The sequence below is a fragment of the Thamnophis elegans genome, chromosome 9 (genome assembly GCF_009769535.1).
Source record: "Thamnophis elegans isolate rThaEle1 chromosome 9, rThaEle1.pri, whole genome shotgun sequence".
Lineage (NCBI taxonomy): Eukaryota > Metazoa > Chordata > Lepidosauria > Squamata > Colubridae > Thamnophis > Thamnophis elegans.
Genome location: NC_045549.1, coordinates 47,718,187 through 47,735,476, shown reverse-complemented (window position 1 = coordinate 47,735,476; position 17,290 = coordinate 47,718,187). Strand labels below are relative to the sequence as shown.

General features: G+C 37.4%; 1 protein-coding gene across 6 annotated transcripts in view; it reads right to left on the bottom strand.

Annotated features, from left to right (window-relative positions):
* The window catches only part of FAT1 (FAT atypical cadherin 1), a 129,787-nt gene that overhangs the window by 62,959 nt on the left and 49,538 nt on the right, over nt 1–17,290 (bottom strand). For all 6 annotated transcript variants that reach the window (XM_032223993.1, XM_032223992.1, XM_032223995.1 and 3 more), the window contains exons 3-5: nt 15,223–15,537; nt 4,883–4,944; nt 503–832 (exon numbers count right to left, since the gene is read on the bottom strand). In XM_032223993.1, the coding sequence (XP_032079884.1) occupies nt 503–832; nt 4,883–4,944; nt 15,223–15,537 (707 nt within the window). The remainder of the gene's footprint in view (nt 1–502; nt 833–4,882; nt 4,945–15,222; nt 15,538–17,290) is intronic.

The following is a 17,290-nucleotide window of genomic DNA, read 5'->3' as shown; positions in this document are numbered from 1 at the left end:
TACTGGACTAAAATGGCCAACTCACAATCAGGAAAGGTCAAGAACCAGTAAGTTTGTAGCTGCAAAAGAACTTTCAATACAATCCTATTCAGACATTTTCAAGCATTTATTGACTTTAAGGTTTATTCTCAACTATATTAGAATAAACTGCATTATATTATCTATATATAAAGTATATAAATGTATAAAATGGAGATTGTATGTATGAAGAAGCAGGCTAGAAAACTATTTGCACAATGAACAACTGAATCTTAGCTAAGAGAATGTTCTTTAAAAACCATTTGGTTACTAAAATATTACATGAACATTTTATTTTTTTATAAAAAGGAAAACACTCATCTCATTTATATTTTGAAAAAGTAAAAGTTTGGTTTTAAATTGCTATCAATTTAAAGATTTTCCAGTATTTTACACCATTTCCCAAACAAGCTATAATAGTGTTACATAAAAATTCAAAGGCATTGATAGAATGCAAGGTCATGTAATTGAAATACAGACTTACTGTTAGAATGTCGTATTCTCCAGCTCCAGAATATTTCTTAGATGAGACAACACCCGTTATTGGGTCAATAAAAAATTTTCCATGCTCATTGCCATCCTCAATTTTATAAGATATTTCTGCATTGGGACCTTCGTCTTTGTCTGCAGCTACCACACGATAGATTGGTTCTTTTCTTGCTGTTCTTTCTCTCTCTGGTTTTTCACGCTCGGGCAGTTTGATTTGATAAAATTTTTGCAAGAATTGAGGTCGATTATCATTTTCATCTAAAATTTTCACAATGACACGGGTAAGGGTTGATTCTGCTGGTGTACCATTATCTGTCACAGTTACCTAATTGGACAATAAAACAATTCACAAAAATAAATGTTTCTTCTTTGTTACAAATCAAAGCAGACTGTGACTCCCCCTCTATTTTTCCCACTGTAGAACTTTCAATACCGTTTCCAGCTGTAATGTCTAAATATTTTGAAAAGTGGATAAAAATGTGATTATCTTTGCCAACAATATCTAATATAAGCCTAAATTAAATCAACTTCTTAAGTATTCATAATTGTCTATGTATCAAAATGGAAAACATGACTCACTTTACTGCAAGCACTTGGAAAATAATTAAATACTATCCTTAAATGGTGCTAATATTAAGTATAGTTCTAATGTTCAAAATATTTTATTTAACAAATCAGGACTAGAACCAAATTCCGCAGTGCTGAAGCTAAAACAGGGAGGAAGAGAGTCACTTTTAAAATGATGCATTTATTTATAGAGCCATCCATCTTATGTGCCACATCTCTAGCAAGAACAAGAACACAAAAGAATCAACAAAAACTAACCTCCAAAAAATAACTCTTGAGTCCCTGAATGTATTTTTAAAAATCACAATTATTGGGGGTCAGTTTCACTATCATAATTCAAAGTTTGGGGGAAAGCCATCTAAAAGGATGGAATCCTGACAGATCTCAAGGAGAAGTGTATTTCATGTAGTAGAGCTGCTACTTGGAAGACACTCTGCCTAAGTGCCATCTATCTGACCTGATGGAGGCAAAGGGAGCTGTGGCTTTGCAAATAACCTGGCCCTATGCCAGCTTTAACTATAATAACCGACATTATGAATTACACCTGAAAAGAAAATGGAAGTCAGAATACAGCAATGGTATTATAGAGGCAACCAAAAGAGCACCTGAATGTTAGATTCTGCTCCTAAGTCTGAAGTCTTTAAAACTCTTAGTAATTACCAAACTTGCAAAACTCTTACCCATTTTAAGTCCTTATGCTAATTTATAAACATTTTTGCCTGAATATTATATTTCACATCACACATATGCACAAATTGTTCATTTCATGTGAAAATATGCAATGTCATTCAATATAAATCTACTAAAGTTGTGACTCTTATATGGGATGGAATAAGATTGAATCAACCATATCATCATGCTTATTTATATGAATGTAGGTTTTGTATTTTTTGCTTATATGTTCTTTGCAGTAGCTGCCATGAAAAGGCAGAGTACAGAATTTTCACAACTGTACCAAACTATCCTTTGTTAGTGATTAAGCTCTTCCTTTTTATTAAGATAAAAATGTTGCCTACATTTCTGATCCATATTTTGGTTGTATCTGTTGGAGAGCTATAATATCTAGACTCTGCATTATAGTCTCCGTTATGAGTCCTGAGAGTGTTTTGTTGGTATATTTGTCCAGGAAACTGATAGTAGGTAGTGAGACAAAGGCTGATGAGGTTCATGGTTCTGATTATTTCAATGTTAATGTATTTGGTTAGGTTGGCTATGTTCAGTAGTACTGCTGACCTGGACTCTTTCATTTGTTCTGTGTCTATATCTGCATTGTTTACATCCATAGGTCCAGAACTTTCAAAAGAATGGTGTTGGATGTATAAAACAAAAAATACCATTGTAGTAGATTTTTAAGGTGCTTATTGCTTTTTAAAAATATTTTTCTACTGCTCACTAAGTCAAATTGCTTTTGATTTGCTATCTTTATAATGTACCTTGAAACTTTTTGTCTGCATGTTTCTAAGGCAGGACTTAAGAAGACGCAGTGTGAAAAAATAAGGAGTCGCTTACAAAATCTTTCTCGTGCTCTACCCTTTGCAGCCCTCTTTACCACTTTCTAAATTTCTCTATAAAATCCCTAATTCTCAAGAATGGATCTGACATAAAGGGAACAAGTGAAAAGGATAGAATGGTGTTTCATTCTCATGAATAAAATAATTTAAGTTTTTGATTTATTTTAGATAAAATGTTGAAGTAAAGACCCTCTGCTAAATTCACCTACTATGTTGCTATTTGAACATTCAACTCTACTGTATTTCTATCACACCTTTCCCAAATATCTCCAGGGCTGAATTTGATCCACACTCCAAACATATTTCTTTGAGAAACAATAAACAGAATGAACATTCCTCATCGAAGGCCACCCATAGATTTTATGGCTGAGTAGGGCTTTGAAGACATTATTACTAACACTCAGAAACTTTGTAAAAAATAAGCAACTGGCTAAGGTGGTTCTACCAAAACACTTATACAACAACAAATATTGTTAAAGAATCAAGAACAGTTATTCATACTTTTAGTTACAATTGCAATCCAATGCAGTTCTAACTAAAAGTACGTCCATCGACTGCAGATGCCATAGTCTCTGAAACAAAATGTTTAGGACACTACTATAACTTTTGGAGGTATAACTAGGTACAGAGAAAATAATTGCTCCCCCCCCCCCAATGTTATGTAGGAACAAATCATGTATTCTAAGAAACACTGAATGTAACTATAACACATTTGTACTTACTGAATTTAAAAGATGCTACATAAAGATTAGTTTAGAACCTAAGAAAATATAAATAGGATATCTTTGTTTCAATGGAAAGAGAAGTAAAATACAGGATAAATGTTAATAGTAAATAAAAAATAAACTTGGTAGTTTCTCTAGTCAAAACTTTTAATGTCCAGAAATGTTATGACAATATTCAATTAAAGTTAAATAAATACAACTTAAAAAGTTCCAGGCTGGCAAATGCTAGATATGTAACATTTCTAAATTAACATATTTTGACAAATTTTAAAGTGCCCCTGGATGTCAAGTGCAATTTTGTCTTTAATCTTCCCAAGTGAAATTATGTACCCCTGTAATAGATTCATTTATTTTACTGTACTTTTTTATTTGATATCCCTGTTATGTTTTTGATGAATCTCACACATTTCCACATTTCCAGAACAGTGCAGCTTTTACTATAAACAGAACTACTGTGAAAAAAAAAAAAGAAAGCAGCCAAATCTTTTTGATGAAGTGCAATATTAATCTCTTGCTGATCAGGCCTGCAAACAGCTTACTGAGCAGCCTTCATCGAATTGTCAGAATTGGCATGGCTCTAGAACAATTGACTAAAGAATGGCACACAATGCATTAGTTTAATGTAATATATAATAAAAGCTCAATGCTGGATTTCTGTTTCACAAGAGTAATTGAATTTGCAGGGGATTTTACTGGGATCATTGCAATGGCAGGCCTTCCTGTTCCAAGTATAAATGGACACAGTGAAGCATAATAATAGGAAGCAAATACTCAGATCATACCCAGACAGTTTGCATGAAAGAAATGGAAGCTGATTTCCATTTCTAAACCTCACAAAACTGACTCCAGCTGGGTGAGCGCTTTGAACAAAGATGTTGGTGTGCCAGAAGGAATGAACAGATAAACAGATAATTAAGACTGCAATACATGTAATTGGAGACTTGAGGATGAAGTTGTCTTATAAAAAAAAAACCCCTTTCCTTCTTCTAAGCAGTCACATGGGGACTGTTGAAACCCAAATTTTCCTCCCAAGGACTGAAGAGGGAGACCTAGCATTTAGAACTTTATGGATTCCCATTTAGCACACTCTCATTGCATTGAAGGGGAAAGAGCAGAAGAAGGACAGAAATATTTGGGAGGTGTATTGTACAGAAGAAAAGGGATATGGTGGCTCAGTGGCTAAGATGCTGACCTTGCCGATCAGAAAGGTTGGCAGTTCAGCAGAATCCCTAGTGCCACGTAACAGACTGAGCTCCCGTTACTTGTCCCAGCTTCGCCAACCTAGCAGTTCAAAAGCATGTAAAAAATGCAAGTAGAAAAAGAGGGACCACTTTGATGGGAAGGTAACAGCATTTTGTACGACTTCCCTGTTTAGTCATACCAGCCACATGATTACAGAGCGCTGGCTCTTCAGCTTTGAAACAGAGATGAGCACTGCCCCCTAAAGTCGGGAACAACTAGTACACATGTGCGAGGGGAACCTTTATGTTATTGTGCAAAAATATCCCTCCCCCTCCCACAGCACAATTATTTTTCGTAGAAGTGTAGTAAGAACACAGCAGCATAATTTACCTCTAATATATGTTCTGCTTGCTGTTCTCGGTCAAGTTTTCTTGAGGTTGTTGTAATTAGACCTGCAAATATATATAAAAAGATTAATTCATTAATCATTATTTGGTATGATGAGAAAAAGGGAATATTGTCAACTGCAATTTTATAATCTAATTTTGTTACAAAAGTATTGTATTAGCCTGTATGTATGTATTTTCCGAGTTTATTTAATATTTGATTCATTCCTGACGTACTTGATGGTGTGATAATAAGCAAGAAAGTCTTAATGTTAATGGCAGAGTTAGGGAAGACCACTACTGAAGAATTCAGCCAGAGTTCAGTTCTTTATTTGCTTTCAAATACAGCAAATTAGATACTCCTGCTCCATTGGCCCAACCGACTTCATAGAGTACATTTGTTTATGTAAGCAAATTCAATCATTTAGAGAAGAAGCAGAATATAATTGTCAAGTAAATGAAAAAAAACTGATGTGATTTTAAGTACGCATTGCATTATGGGGATGGGCCATAAATGTTTCCGGAAGAAATCATCCACTAAACTGTCCTGTCCCTTGTGAGATAGAGATCATATTAAGTTTAATGGGGATTTTAAAATGTATCTTTTTCTAAATAAAAGAAAATAGTTTGACTATTATATCTAGCTTGAAACACAAATGGTGCAGATTTGCTTTATCTTTTAGGATTCTTTCTTTGAATACCAATATATAAACAAGGAATTAATGATGACATGTAGAGTTTGACCAGGGCTGCTGTGGTCATCTTCAGTTTGGCTGAATGCTTGGATAGTTTCAAATAAGACAAAGGAGCACGATACTGGTCCTGTCTTTTCTTCCTCTCTGATTTCCATATATTCAGCTGGAGAGTGTAAGGAAAGCAAACTGCTTAAAATTTTAAATCATGAAGGAAAAATGTCTGAGTTGAAATAAACATATGTAGTTTTCCTTTAGCCTCATGTTTTCAGACTTTGTCCAGGCTAAAGTTCTTCATGCCTCCAGCTAAAATGTGGACACAGCTTTCCCATTTATCATTAAACTGACCCTTTTCACTATTAACTATCAATAATGCCATACACTAAGCTCAAATGAATGCTGAGTTCCTAATTAAAAAGTGCTTTTAATGGACTGGTATGGAACATTCACAAAATAGTAAGGAAGTAACAAGAATAGGCTCTCATCAACTGTTTTTTACAGCCTGAAAGATAATTATAAGTCAGCATTTGGATATACTTTCAGTCTGACTTTTTGACCTCTATACTTCTGGCAGAGCTATTTTCTGATTTCTAACAGATTGGACATCAATTAGCATATTCCACCATCTGGCACCATCTACGTTAGGACATCATTTTAAGACTGTCTAAGAACATTCTTCAAAATCTATTCTTTTCATGCACTTTTACATGTTCATTCTTGGAATTAGTTCCAACTAGACAGACATGGTGAAAATATGTAATGCAAAAATCTATTCTACAGAATATATAGCAGTGTCAACACCAAATGTAGTATACTTTACTTACAAGTATAGTTGTTCCCTTATATATGTACAAACACATAGCAAAAAAGGGATATAATGGTATATTATAAAGCTGATCGAGTTATAGAATTACAGTTTTCTTAAAACAGTTTTAGAATGGCCAGTTACAGAATTTCCTTTAAATGGAAAGTTGAAAAGCTAGAGATACATTCCTGGAAACCCATTTTACAATGTTCTCCATTTTAAGCATGAATAGTTCTATTAGGTTATCCAGCTTAACTGGAGCTTAAGTAACACTTATTGGAAAATTTAGACAGACTGTATTCTACAGCCTTAAAACAAATTACAATAATTATAGGGGAAAACTGCAAGTATTCTTGAGATAATGTCATTTCTATAATGGTATTCCTGTTGCCTTATCTTTAAAAAAGTTTTCCTTAACTGGATACTCATTATAAATAGGCTTAATGAGTTACAACCTCATACTGACATCCAAAGAGCTGTCCTAAAGTATAACTTGTGAATGAATAAGTGAGTAACAGTGCCCTATGGGTAGCAGATGGCACACCTACTTAGCACAAAGTCAATAAAGTATATGCTGGCAAACTTGTTTGATTGGTATGTTTGTCAAGGAAGTCTCCAGGACTTCATGTGCTAGATCAAAGGTTACCATTTTAGCTCATACTTGGTATTTTGCTGTAACAGTCACTATGTTATCAGCTGTCAGGAAACACTAGAATTGGTTTCAGCAAAACTACAAAGTACCGGCATTAGAGTGCATATGTGCCGGTACCAGACTACTTCCTCAGTCTCTAAGCAGCATTAAGATGTTAAGATAATGAATCTGCAGATTTTGCAAGAATTAGACTTTTAAGTCATATAATGCCACATGAGAAGATGGATCCAGACATTGGCTTGCTGCCCAAGAACAACACACAATAAAACTAACATTCAAAGTATAACAAAAGGAACTAGGCCCTCATAGCTTTACCCACTCACTATAAAATCTGTTTATGGGCACTTTATATATTTTATATGAATTTTCAAACAGCGAATAAGAATTTAATTGCATAGAATTTAAATTAATCTGGTTATTTTAAAAACAAAAGATGTCCTGTTCACAATACTGTAAATATTGTTTCTTGAAAGGACAAGGCAGACATTTATAAAAATATAAATTGAACAACTTTTAATAAATATTTACTTTCAAATAAAAATGTCAGCCGAGGGCAAAATTTTTGGAAGGATAAGACTTCAACTAGATAATACCTATATAGTTATGAAAAGTGCTTGAGCATTGGACAAAATTTCAATGTTTTATTGCTTTATTACATATTAGTTTTTGTTTTAGGATGAATCCCCCACATAAATTTAAACAAGTGTGTTAGAGGACTTGTTTTATGAATTAACTGAAGATTTAAGTCACTTAAATTGACTATATTTCAATAGTTCTGCTTTAAGGCTAAATAATATATTTCAATATTCAACTGATTTTTATCTTGATGTTCATTTGATATGAAAACATAACAGCTTTTTAAAGAAAAGTAAACTCTACATGGATACCATTATTTTTTATATAGGTTTAGGGTCTTTGATTTAAAAAGAAGAAACTGATAGCAAGTCATGAATGCTTGCTAATCAGCATGATTGACTTCTACATAATGAGTTCTACAAGTTGTAGTTAAAACAAATCCTTGTTTCCTGTGATATGAAAAATACAACCATTTTATACCTTTTGGCAAATCTAAGTCTAAAACTAATCTAACTGAGCACTTGTACTGCTTATCCAAGCAAATTATATATTCTTTAACCAAAAGAGCAAATCAATCCATATTTTAATTTCCCCATCTGTACATTGTTCTACTATTATATACAGAAGTTCTGATGTGACTTTATGTGAAATTTCTTTAATCTCAAGTTTCTTCCCACTTATGTAACTATTCTGTTGCTTAATTTCCATTTGGTTAAATTAAAAAGGGCTAGGAAACCGGAAAGCTCAAAGATAAAGATCAAATGTAGTTGATGCTATTTTTAATCTATTTGATTATTTCATTGTGTTTGAGAATCAAGATCATCTGACTCTGAGGTTTGTTTGTTTTTTTAACAAGAATGGCACACACTTGAACAAAATGCGCCATAAGCTTAGTAAAATAAAGCTCATCTAGGTGAAATATTTTTACTTCTCCACTTTTGTTTATTATTTGAAATTAGTAAACTGTATTGCCAAATTATCTAGTAATTTGGCAAAAGACAATATATAAGACTTCTGATCTAATGAAAAACCCAGTTATATGCTGTTATATATTGCATTTTAGATACTGGCAATCTAAAGTTAATTCAAAATAGTATGAGATTTGAGAATCTCATTTTTATGAGATTATGAGAATCTTGTGAGAAGCTGATTACCAACAGCTTCTTTTCTTTGCTAAAATATACTAGGATAGTCCGTTCATAAAAGAAGGAGAATGCCATCTAAATTGTTAAAATACATAATAAAATACATTATTTAGTAATAATAATGTATGGGGGAGCTTCCCCAAATGATAACTCTGATCCTGAATAGCTTGCTGAAGTGAGACTAACTGGTAAGGGGACTAATCATATATCTTTTTATAGTCTTTTACCCATCATAGGTAAATGGAACAATAATTAATGAAATATGAAGATATTGTTATCAGTATGATACAGATATTTCCACTGTTATCATAATGGAAAGATTTGAAACTTACACTGGATTCCATAATGTTCTCAATCATATTTAACAAATCTATACTTGAATTAGATTTTCTGCTCTTTAATTGAATGTCTATTTAATAGAAACCAACTAATGCAGGCAGCCTCTAACTGCACTGTGTCATAAGAGGCAACCTTTAAAAACTGTTCAGAATTGGCAGCTGATCCCAGGATGACCGTAATATTATTAATTAAAGCTGATATTTATCCCCATTATACCGGTGCTGTGTCAATGCAATGGCTCCCACTCCATTTATGAAAGCAGCATGATTTGCTTCAAAGGCTTAGTGCCATTTTATTGTACTACCTGGAAGATTGCATTTTCCTATATGTATCTTCAAACTTCATACTCCAATACTCCAACCAGATTCAGGGAAACAACTACTAGAGTCAGAAATGGTACTTTAGTTATTGCATAATTTTGCATATTACATAAATATGGCATGATGTGCATTTTCTTATGTGTTATGGGTTGATAACCTGATTTGAAAATTGCGTTTTTTCTATTTAAATTCAGTTTATTTTTTAAAACTAAAAACTGTAGGGGAAATGATGCACATCTCCTTTTCCTAGTCTAGTGAGCCAGAAAAAGACATGTCCATGTTATATCATCAACATGATTATATGTCGAGGCACATTGAACACGATTATCTTCCCACAGAAATGGTACTTATTTATCTACTTGCATTTGCATGTTTTCAAAAGGCATGGTTGGCAGGATGTGCGGTAAGAATGGGAGCTCCCTTTGTCACATGGTGCTTGAATCTCAAACTGTTAACCTTTCAGTCCCAAGCCTAGTAACTTAACTGCTAGTCTACCACTCTCTAAACTAAACTGAATGCAGTAGCTATTATAGAACAATTATACGACAAATAAAAATAAGTTTGTCCATTATTATCATTCACAATCAAGAATGCATAACAAAACACATTTCAGCTCAAGATACTTTTTATATAGGTATCTAGCAAATTTATTGGTACTAGGCAAATGGATCTACAATTAGAGCAGGTTTGACTCCAGTCCACTGAGAATCAGTCATTTTTGATGCATGCTGCAATGTAATGATTGCAGCCTCCAGGTAATTAACAACCTCTTCTTCACTTGAATTAAAGTGGTTCATATGGCTAAGCTCTTCCCTTTCATGTGGTACTTTCATTATAATAATAAAATAAATTGATTTCATTTCTTAAAAATCCAAGGAAGCAGAATAAGGATTGTGTGCAAAACCTTCCCTCTCAATGAATTTGACCCCCAGTAGAAGACAAAGTACATTCAGAAAAAAATAATAACAGAGGTATTAAAAGATAAAACACTGTTAAATCAAGTCCAACTGCTGATGACTTTGTGGAGATATAATTTTTATTAAAATATTGTCATCACATCAATGATGTAATTGTAATCTCCTTTATTTCTATGAAGCTCTCCTCCCCCCACCAATTTTATGTTCCAGATGGAAACAGAAGTTGCATTTTGTAATTTCATTCTGTTTTGGAGTTTTGGATCATTTCTCACAAAAACAATAACAAAGAACAAATAAAATGTACCATTTTTTCTCACTCCTGAAAAAAGCGCATGGCCTTATTTTCGGGGAGGTCTTACTATTTTTGAGGTGCAGGAGGCAGTGAGCGTGGTCACCTCATGGCTACTGCTGCGTTGCAATATTTTCAGAAAGGGCTTATTTTTGGGGAGGGATTATTTTAGCACATGCGCTCAAAAGCCCAATTGGGCTTATTATCCAGGGAGGTCTTATTTTCAGGGAAACAGGGTAAGAATATAATGTAATATTAATAATTTACATATAGGCAGTCATTGGTTAACAATAATAATTGGAACTGGAATTTCCATCGGTAAGTAATGTGATTATAAAGTGCAATGTCAAGTAACTGCACTTACCGTATTTATCGGCGTATAACACGCACCGGCGTATAACACGCACCCCCCATTTTAACACAAAAATTTGAGTAAAAATTTTTTTCATTAAAAATAAATGACTTGGAAGCTCGGAACTTAATGTTGGATTAAAATTTATAACATTAGAACATGAATTATAACATTAACTCCTCTTAAAAGGCAAATATGAAATGAAAAAACACCTCTTTGAGCAAAAAAACTTAATCAGAATCACTGCTTTTTGGAAAACCAAAAACCTCTTCCTCATCTTCACTCTCTCCCTCTTTTTTCCCTTCCTTCCCCCTTCCTCTTGCCTATCAACTTCATCCTCTTTGTCTTTCTGCTCTTTCCCTCTCTTCCCCTTTTCTTCCTACCTCCTTCCTTCTCCCTCCCTTCTTCTTTTTCTTCCTTTCTTCTTCCATCTTCCTCCTTCTCCTTCCATTCTTTCTCCTTCCATCCATCTTTTCTCCTTCCATCTTCTCCCCCCCTCCCTTCTTCTTTTCCTCCCCCCTCCCTCCTTCCTTCCTCTCCTTCCCTTTCTCACACACAGGAAGGGGAGGGGGGCTATCTAGTCGCTTTCACAGCATAATTTCTTTATCTAACTTTTAAAAAACAGTGTGCAAATCAAACGAGATTTTCGTAACCTGCGAAGCACCAAGTTATATTATGTTGTTACAAATTCGCAGCTACTCCATTCTTTCTGATAGGGAACTACATTTCCCAAGATGCCTCAGGTCCTCAAAGCGCTGAACGCAGCTTTGCAATTGACTCCAGCGAGGCCTGGCAGCCGCCGGCTGGGGTGGTTGTCAGGGCGATGCGGAGCGGACGCGCCGTTTGTTACTGCTTCCAGCAATCAAGACGGACAAGGGAAGCGACTGAAACGGACGCTGGCCGCAGGAGAGCGAGGCTGCTGCCAGCCGTTTCACCTTGCGCAGCGAATTTGACTGGGTCCCGGGGCTTCTGCCGGGTGGCAGAAGCCCGGGACCCAGTCAAATTCGCTGTGCAAAGTGAAACGGCCGGCAGCAGCCTCGCTCTCCTGCTGCGGCTTCTGTTTCAGTAGGGAAGAAAACTTCCTTTCGCTTCCCGAATTTGACTGGGTCCCGGGGCTTCTGCCGGGCGGCAGAAGCCCGGGAAGCGAAAGGAAGTTTTCTTCCCTATTGAAACAGAAGCCGCAGCAGGAGAGCAGGGCTGCTGCCGGCCGTTTCACCTTGCGCAGCGAATTTGACTGGGTCCCGGGCTTCTGCCACCCGGAGTATCGGCGTATAACACGCAGGCAGGGTTTAAGCTTGCAATTTTAGTTTTAAAACTGCGTGTTATACGCCGATAAATACGGTATTTAGCGACAGCAATATGGCAGCCCTCATTGCTGCTGTTAATTAAATCCTACCCAGTCATTAGGCAAGGCCCATTCTCATCCAAGCCAAGCCACCCATAGCCATAATTAATATGATTGCCCCAAGGTAGTTATAAATACAGGTGGGCCTGAATTTTATTCACATACCTATGGAGGCACTGCAGCAGCTGGGACTTTGAGGGCCAGTAGTAAATTCCTTTGTTCAGCGCAGTTGTAACTTTGAATAGTCATTACCAGTACAGGTTTTTTTTAAATAAAATGCCTAATAAGTTTTTTAATTATGCTTGTAATAACAAAAACTACAAGATAACTCATAAATCTAGTTCTGAAAACTATCAAATATGTCAGATATAGAAGATTCCTGAATTACTGAAAATTCTATAAAAACGTTAATCACTTCCTAACCAAATGAAAGACCCAAATAAAAAAAGGATCCCCCTACATAGTGGTGGGTTTCAAAAAAATTAGAACCTATTCTGTAGGTGTGGCTGGGTGATCATGTGACTGGGTGGGTGTGGCCAATGTGGAAAATGTGGTGGAACTTGCTTAGCAACCAAAATTTTGGGCTCAATTGTAGTCATAAGTTCTCTTTCTCTCTCTCTCTCTCTTTTCTTTCTCTCTCTCTCCCACTCCCTTCCGTCCTTCCTCTTTCTTTCTCTCTTTTTCTCTCTCTCCCCTCTCTCTCACACATCCCTTCCAATTATATTGTAGATATAATCTATGAACTAAAACCGGTCCCCAATAAATCCTATGATCATGGCATTCTGTGTCCTACAAGCAATTCACAGAGCTCACAATTTAGCCTCTTACCGCTCTGGGGGTTAACCGAATACGGTTAGTCGTCTTGTTATCTCTTGGCTTTGGTTCCTGCCTTTTTAGCAGAGAGGCAGAGAGGGCTAATTTCAAACGGCTTTTTTTCCTTTTGTCGAAGCCAAATTTCTCTGCCACTCGGCCGATGACCTGGTGGGTGTCAAAGGTGTTGGCCACACCACGGAAGGCACACACATCAAAAACACACACTGCACTTGCCACAATGCAAGGCACATGTGTAAGGGAGACTGGATCAGCTGGAAGGCTGGCAAAGAAGCCTGTTTCTTCGCTGCCGTGGCTTGCAGAGGAAGAAGGCAGGTATTATAGCCGGCACTTGCCTCTTTTCCTGCCAGCCACCCAGCTAAGCAGGGCAGGCAGGGCTGCAGCCGGTGGGCCGTAGGAGCAGTGGTGGTGAGAGGTAAGTGAACACCAGGCAGCATCTCTGCCTCCTTCCTCCGTAAGCGTGGCCACGGAGAAATCAAGGGGAGAGAAGGAGGAGAAAGCCACCCCTAGCAGAAGCTCGGCTTTCTCTTCCCTCTCTCCCCGATTTCGCTCTGGATGCGCTCGTGGAGGAAGGAGGCAGGGATGTTGGCCGAGTGGAGGAAGGAGGTAGTGATGTTGGCCAGCGAGCTTGCTTCACTTACCACTTGCCGCAGCCCCGCCTGCCTTGTTTAGCTGGTCGGGAAAGTGGCGAAGGGGCGAGCGCTGGCCAGCATCCCCACCTCCTTCCTCCGTGAGAGTGGCCAGGGAGAAATCAGGGGGAGAGAGGGAGAAGGCCATCCCTAACAGAAGCTTGCCTTTCTCCTCCCTCTGTTCCCCTGATTTCTCTCCGGACAAGGTTGCAGAAGAAAGAGGCAGGGATATTGGCAGATGCCCACATGGCGAGCACCCCCTTCTCTTTGACAGCTGCTTGGTTTCCAATGGGGGGGGGGAGAAATCCATGCAGAGGGAGGAAAAACGCATGGATTTCTCCCCCCCATTAGAAACTAGGCGGCTGTCAAAGAGAAGGGAGCGTGCACCACGTGGGCTTCTTCCAACAGCCGAATCCTCCCCTCCTGTTCCTTCTTGGGCTGTTTCCCTCCAATGGGGAGGGAAAGAAATCCATGCAGAGGGAGGAAAAACACCCATTGGAAACCAGGAGGCTGTCAAAGAGAAGAGAGCGTGCCACGTGGGCTTCTCTCAACTGCTGAATCCTCCACTCCAGCAAAGGAAGTGGGTGGGTGGGGCAAGCCTGGTGCGGAAAGGTGGGTGAGTGGTGATTGTGTGGGTGGGGGGAGTGAGCAGGGGAGCAGGCCAGGGGAGGGAGCGTTCAGGTATGGAGCCTCCAGAGGACCCGTACACAAATGCATGCTGGATTTCTGGATCCGGTACATGTGTACTGTACAGTACCGCCTTACACCCACCTCTGCCCCTACAAGACAAATGAATAAGGTACAGAGGTGTGCACAGCATAGGTACCACTGGGCAAAAATGCTGAACCAAACAGTTGCATATTTCAGTTTAACTCACTGATTCCTTGATGAAAGGAAAATAAATGACAAAAGCTGTCTGAAAAATTAATGCAATGATATTGCTAGATCTGTTGGAATCAAGGACCTAAACAATAAAATACCCAAATACACAAGATTGCATTATCTATACAGATTTGCATTTAATCCTGATCCGGACAGCACTTTATCACATATACTTCCATATACTTATTTTCTGTGGCAAATTAAATCTAAGATATTTAAGTCTGTATTAATAAAACAGTATATATTTGTGAAAAAATACATACCAACCAGAATTCAAATTACTGGCTGAAAATAAAATACTTTGAATGTCATACTCTAAATTTTATTCACAACATGTTCAAATACGAGTACCTGCCAGCATTCCCAATAAAAGCCGTTTTTTTCCTATTGGGCCAATATATAAATCAGTTTTGCAATAGCAGTCCTAATATTGCCCACATATTTTCCATAGAGGTACATATAACCTCTCAAAGTCTCAAATGATTTTCTCCAGTTCAATTTCTATTTAACAATCTGTAGAATCAATATGCTGGTGTAAATTTCACAAAATAATATCTGCCAGCTACTTACCAGTTTTAGGATTTATATGAAAGAATCCTTGTGGATTTCCACTACTAATCTTATAAGTGAGCTTTTCATTAGAGCTTGAATCTGAATCAAAGGCTTCAATCTGGATGATTGAAATGTCCTTGGGTGAGTTTTCCATAACTTCTGGGTAATAAACTGGTTGCGTAGTTTGTGGGGCATTGTCATTAACATCCCCAACTTCTATGTAGATTTCAATGAATGAAGACAGAGGAATAACACCTTGATCTGTTGCATAAACAGTTAGCCAGTAATGAGATGTAGTCTCTCGATCAAGCAGATCAACAGTGAATATTGTACCTGTTTAGAAAGATAAAAAAAAAATAAGTTTTAAATGCTTTTTCCCTACAGGACAGGTCAAAAATATTTTTGTTACTCTGTAAAGAAAGAAACAGCTTCCTATATTTATATAAAGTATAATGTTCAAGCCTGTTAATTATAGATGGGAAGCAAATCGTATTTAGTTATTATGAATCAACATTATAAGAAAGAAAAAAACAGCACAATTAAATGTACACATAATTGTCTACATGAAATATATCCCAAATAACAATTGAGCAGCAAAGCTGTCAACACAGTTGATCCATTCCCACTTGCAAAAGCAGGAAAGAAGTACCTTAATGTGCAGTAGTACTATAAATAGGTTGCATACTCTTTAGAAACTCCTGGTTAATTCTTGTCAGTTCTTTAGGAGGAGAATTACAAGCTTGTGAGGAAATAGTCCCTTGCATTTCTTGGCCATGGCTAACAATTGTAGCCAAAAAGCTGATTAACATACATGGTTAACATGAATGTCACCTGTGCTTCTTCTCACTGAAAGGAACCCATGAACTTCAATCTTTCCCCTTACTATTATCCTATTTATCAGCTTTAAACAATACCTCATCAGATGCATTAACGATAAGGTTGGAACTGAATTCCATGAGCTCAATTCCAAGTCATAGCAATTGTCTAGTGGAAGCCGGCAGATTGACAGGTAAAGCAGATAAAGAGCCTAAAATCAGGCACTGGGAAATGTGCTCTCCTCTTAGGACACTTTGACCTAAGATAAGAATAGCTGCCACTTTTTGGTTGTTTAGAAGCTTGTAAAAACTTTGTGTTCTAGAGCAGGAGTCAGCAACCTTAAACACTCAGAGCCATTTGGACCTGTTTCCCACAGAAAAGAAAACACTGGGAGCCATAAAACCTGAGTGGGCATGGCCAACTTGACGTCACTTACTCCCACCCAGTCACATGACCACCCTAGCCTACTGAGCTGGTCATTAGGGCAGAGAAAAGGTTGTTAAAAACACCCGGAACCACAAAAATCCTTTGACATACTGTTTTTTTTTTCAGACTGTAAGTCGCACCGGTGTATAAGATGCACCAAGATGTCGAAGAGGTAAGTAAGAAACAAAAGTTTTTTGTCCTCCCGGGCCCGCAGGAGCACTTGCAAGCTTCAGCAGGGTTGGAGGAAGGCAAAAACACCCCCAGTTTAGCAAAAAACAGGTGGAAAATGGGCTGTGTTTTGCAAAAACAGGGGCATTTTTGTGAAAAACAGACCATTCTTTTAAAAAATGGAATATGGGGCGAGACTTCAGGCCAAAAATGGCTGTATTTGGTGTACAAGATGCACCATTTTCATGATCTTTTATGGGGGGAAAGGTGCATCTTATAGTCCAAAAATACAGTATATTTCTCTCTATCTCTCTCTCTCCCCCCTCACATCTCTCTCTCTGTATCTGTCTCCCCCTTTCCCTCCCCCTCTCCATTTGTGTTTCTTTTCCTCCTGCCTCTCTCTGTGTCTCTATGTCTCCCTCTCTCCCCCTTCTATCTCCATCCATCCATCCATCCATCCATCCATCCATCTATCTAATTTATTTATCAGCACAAATACAATACACACACACACACACACACACACACACACACACATCTGTCTAGCTAGCTATGATTGCAAGGGAAAGAGGAGGGTCACCCAAAGCAGCTCATGCTTGTTCCTCAGCTAGCCCAGATTTCCAAAAAGTTGCCAAGAAGAAAAGAAGCGAAGAGCCCAACAGAAATCACCGGGTTG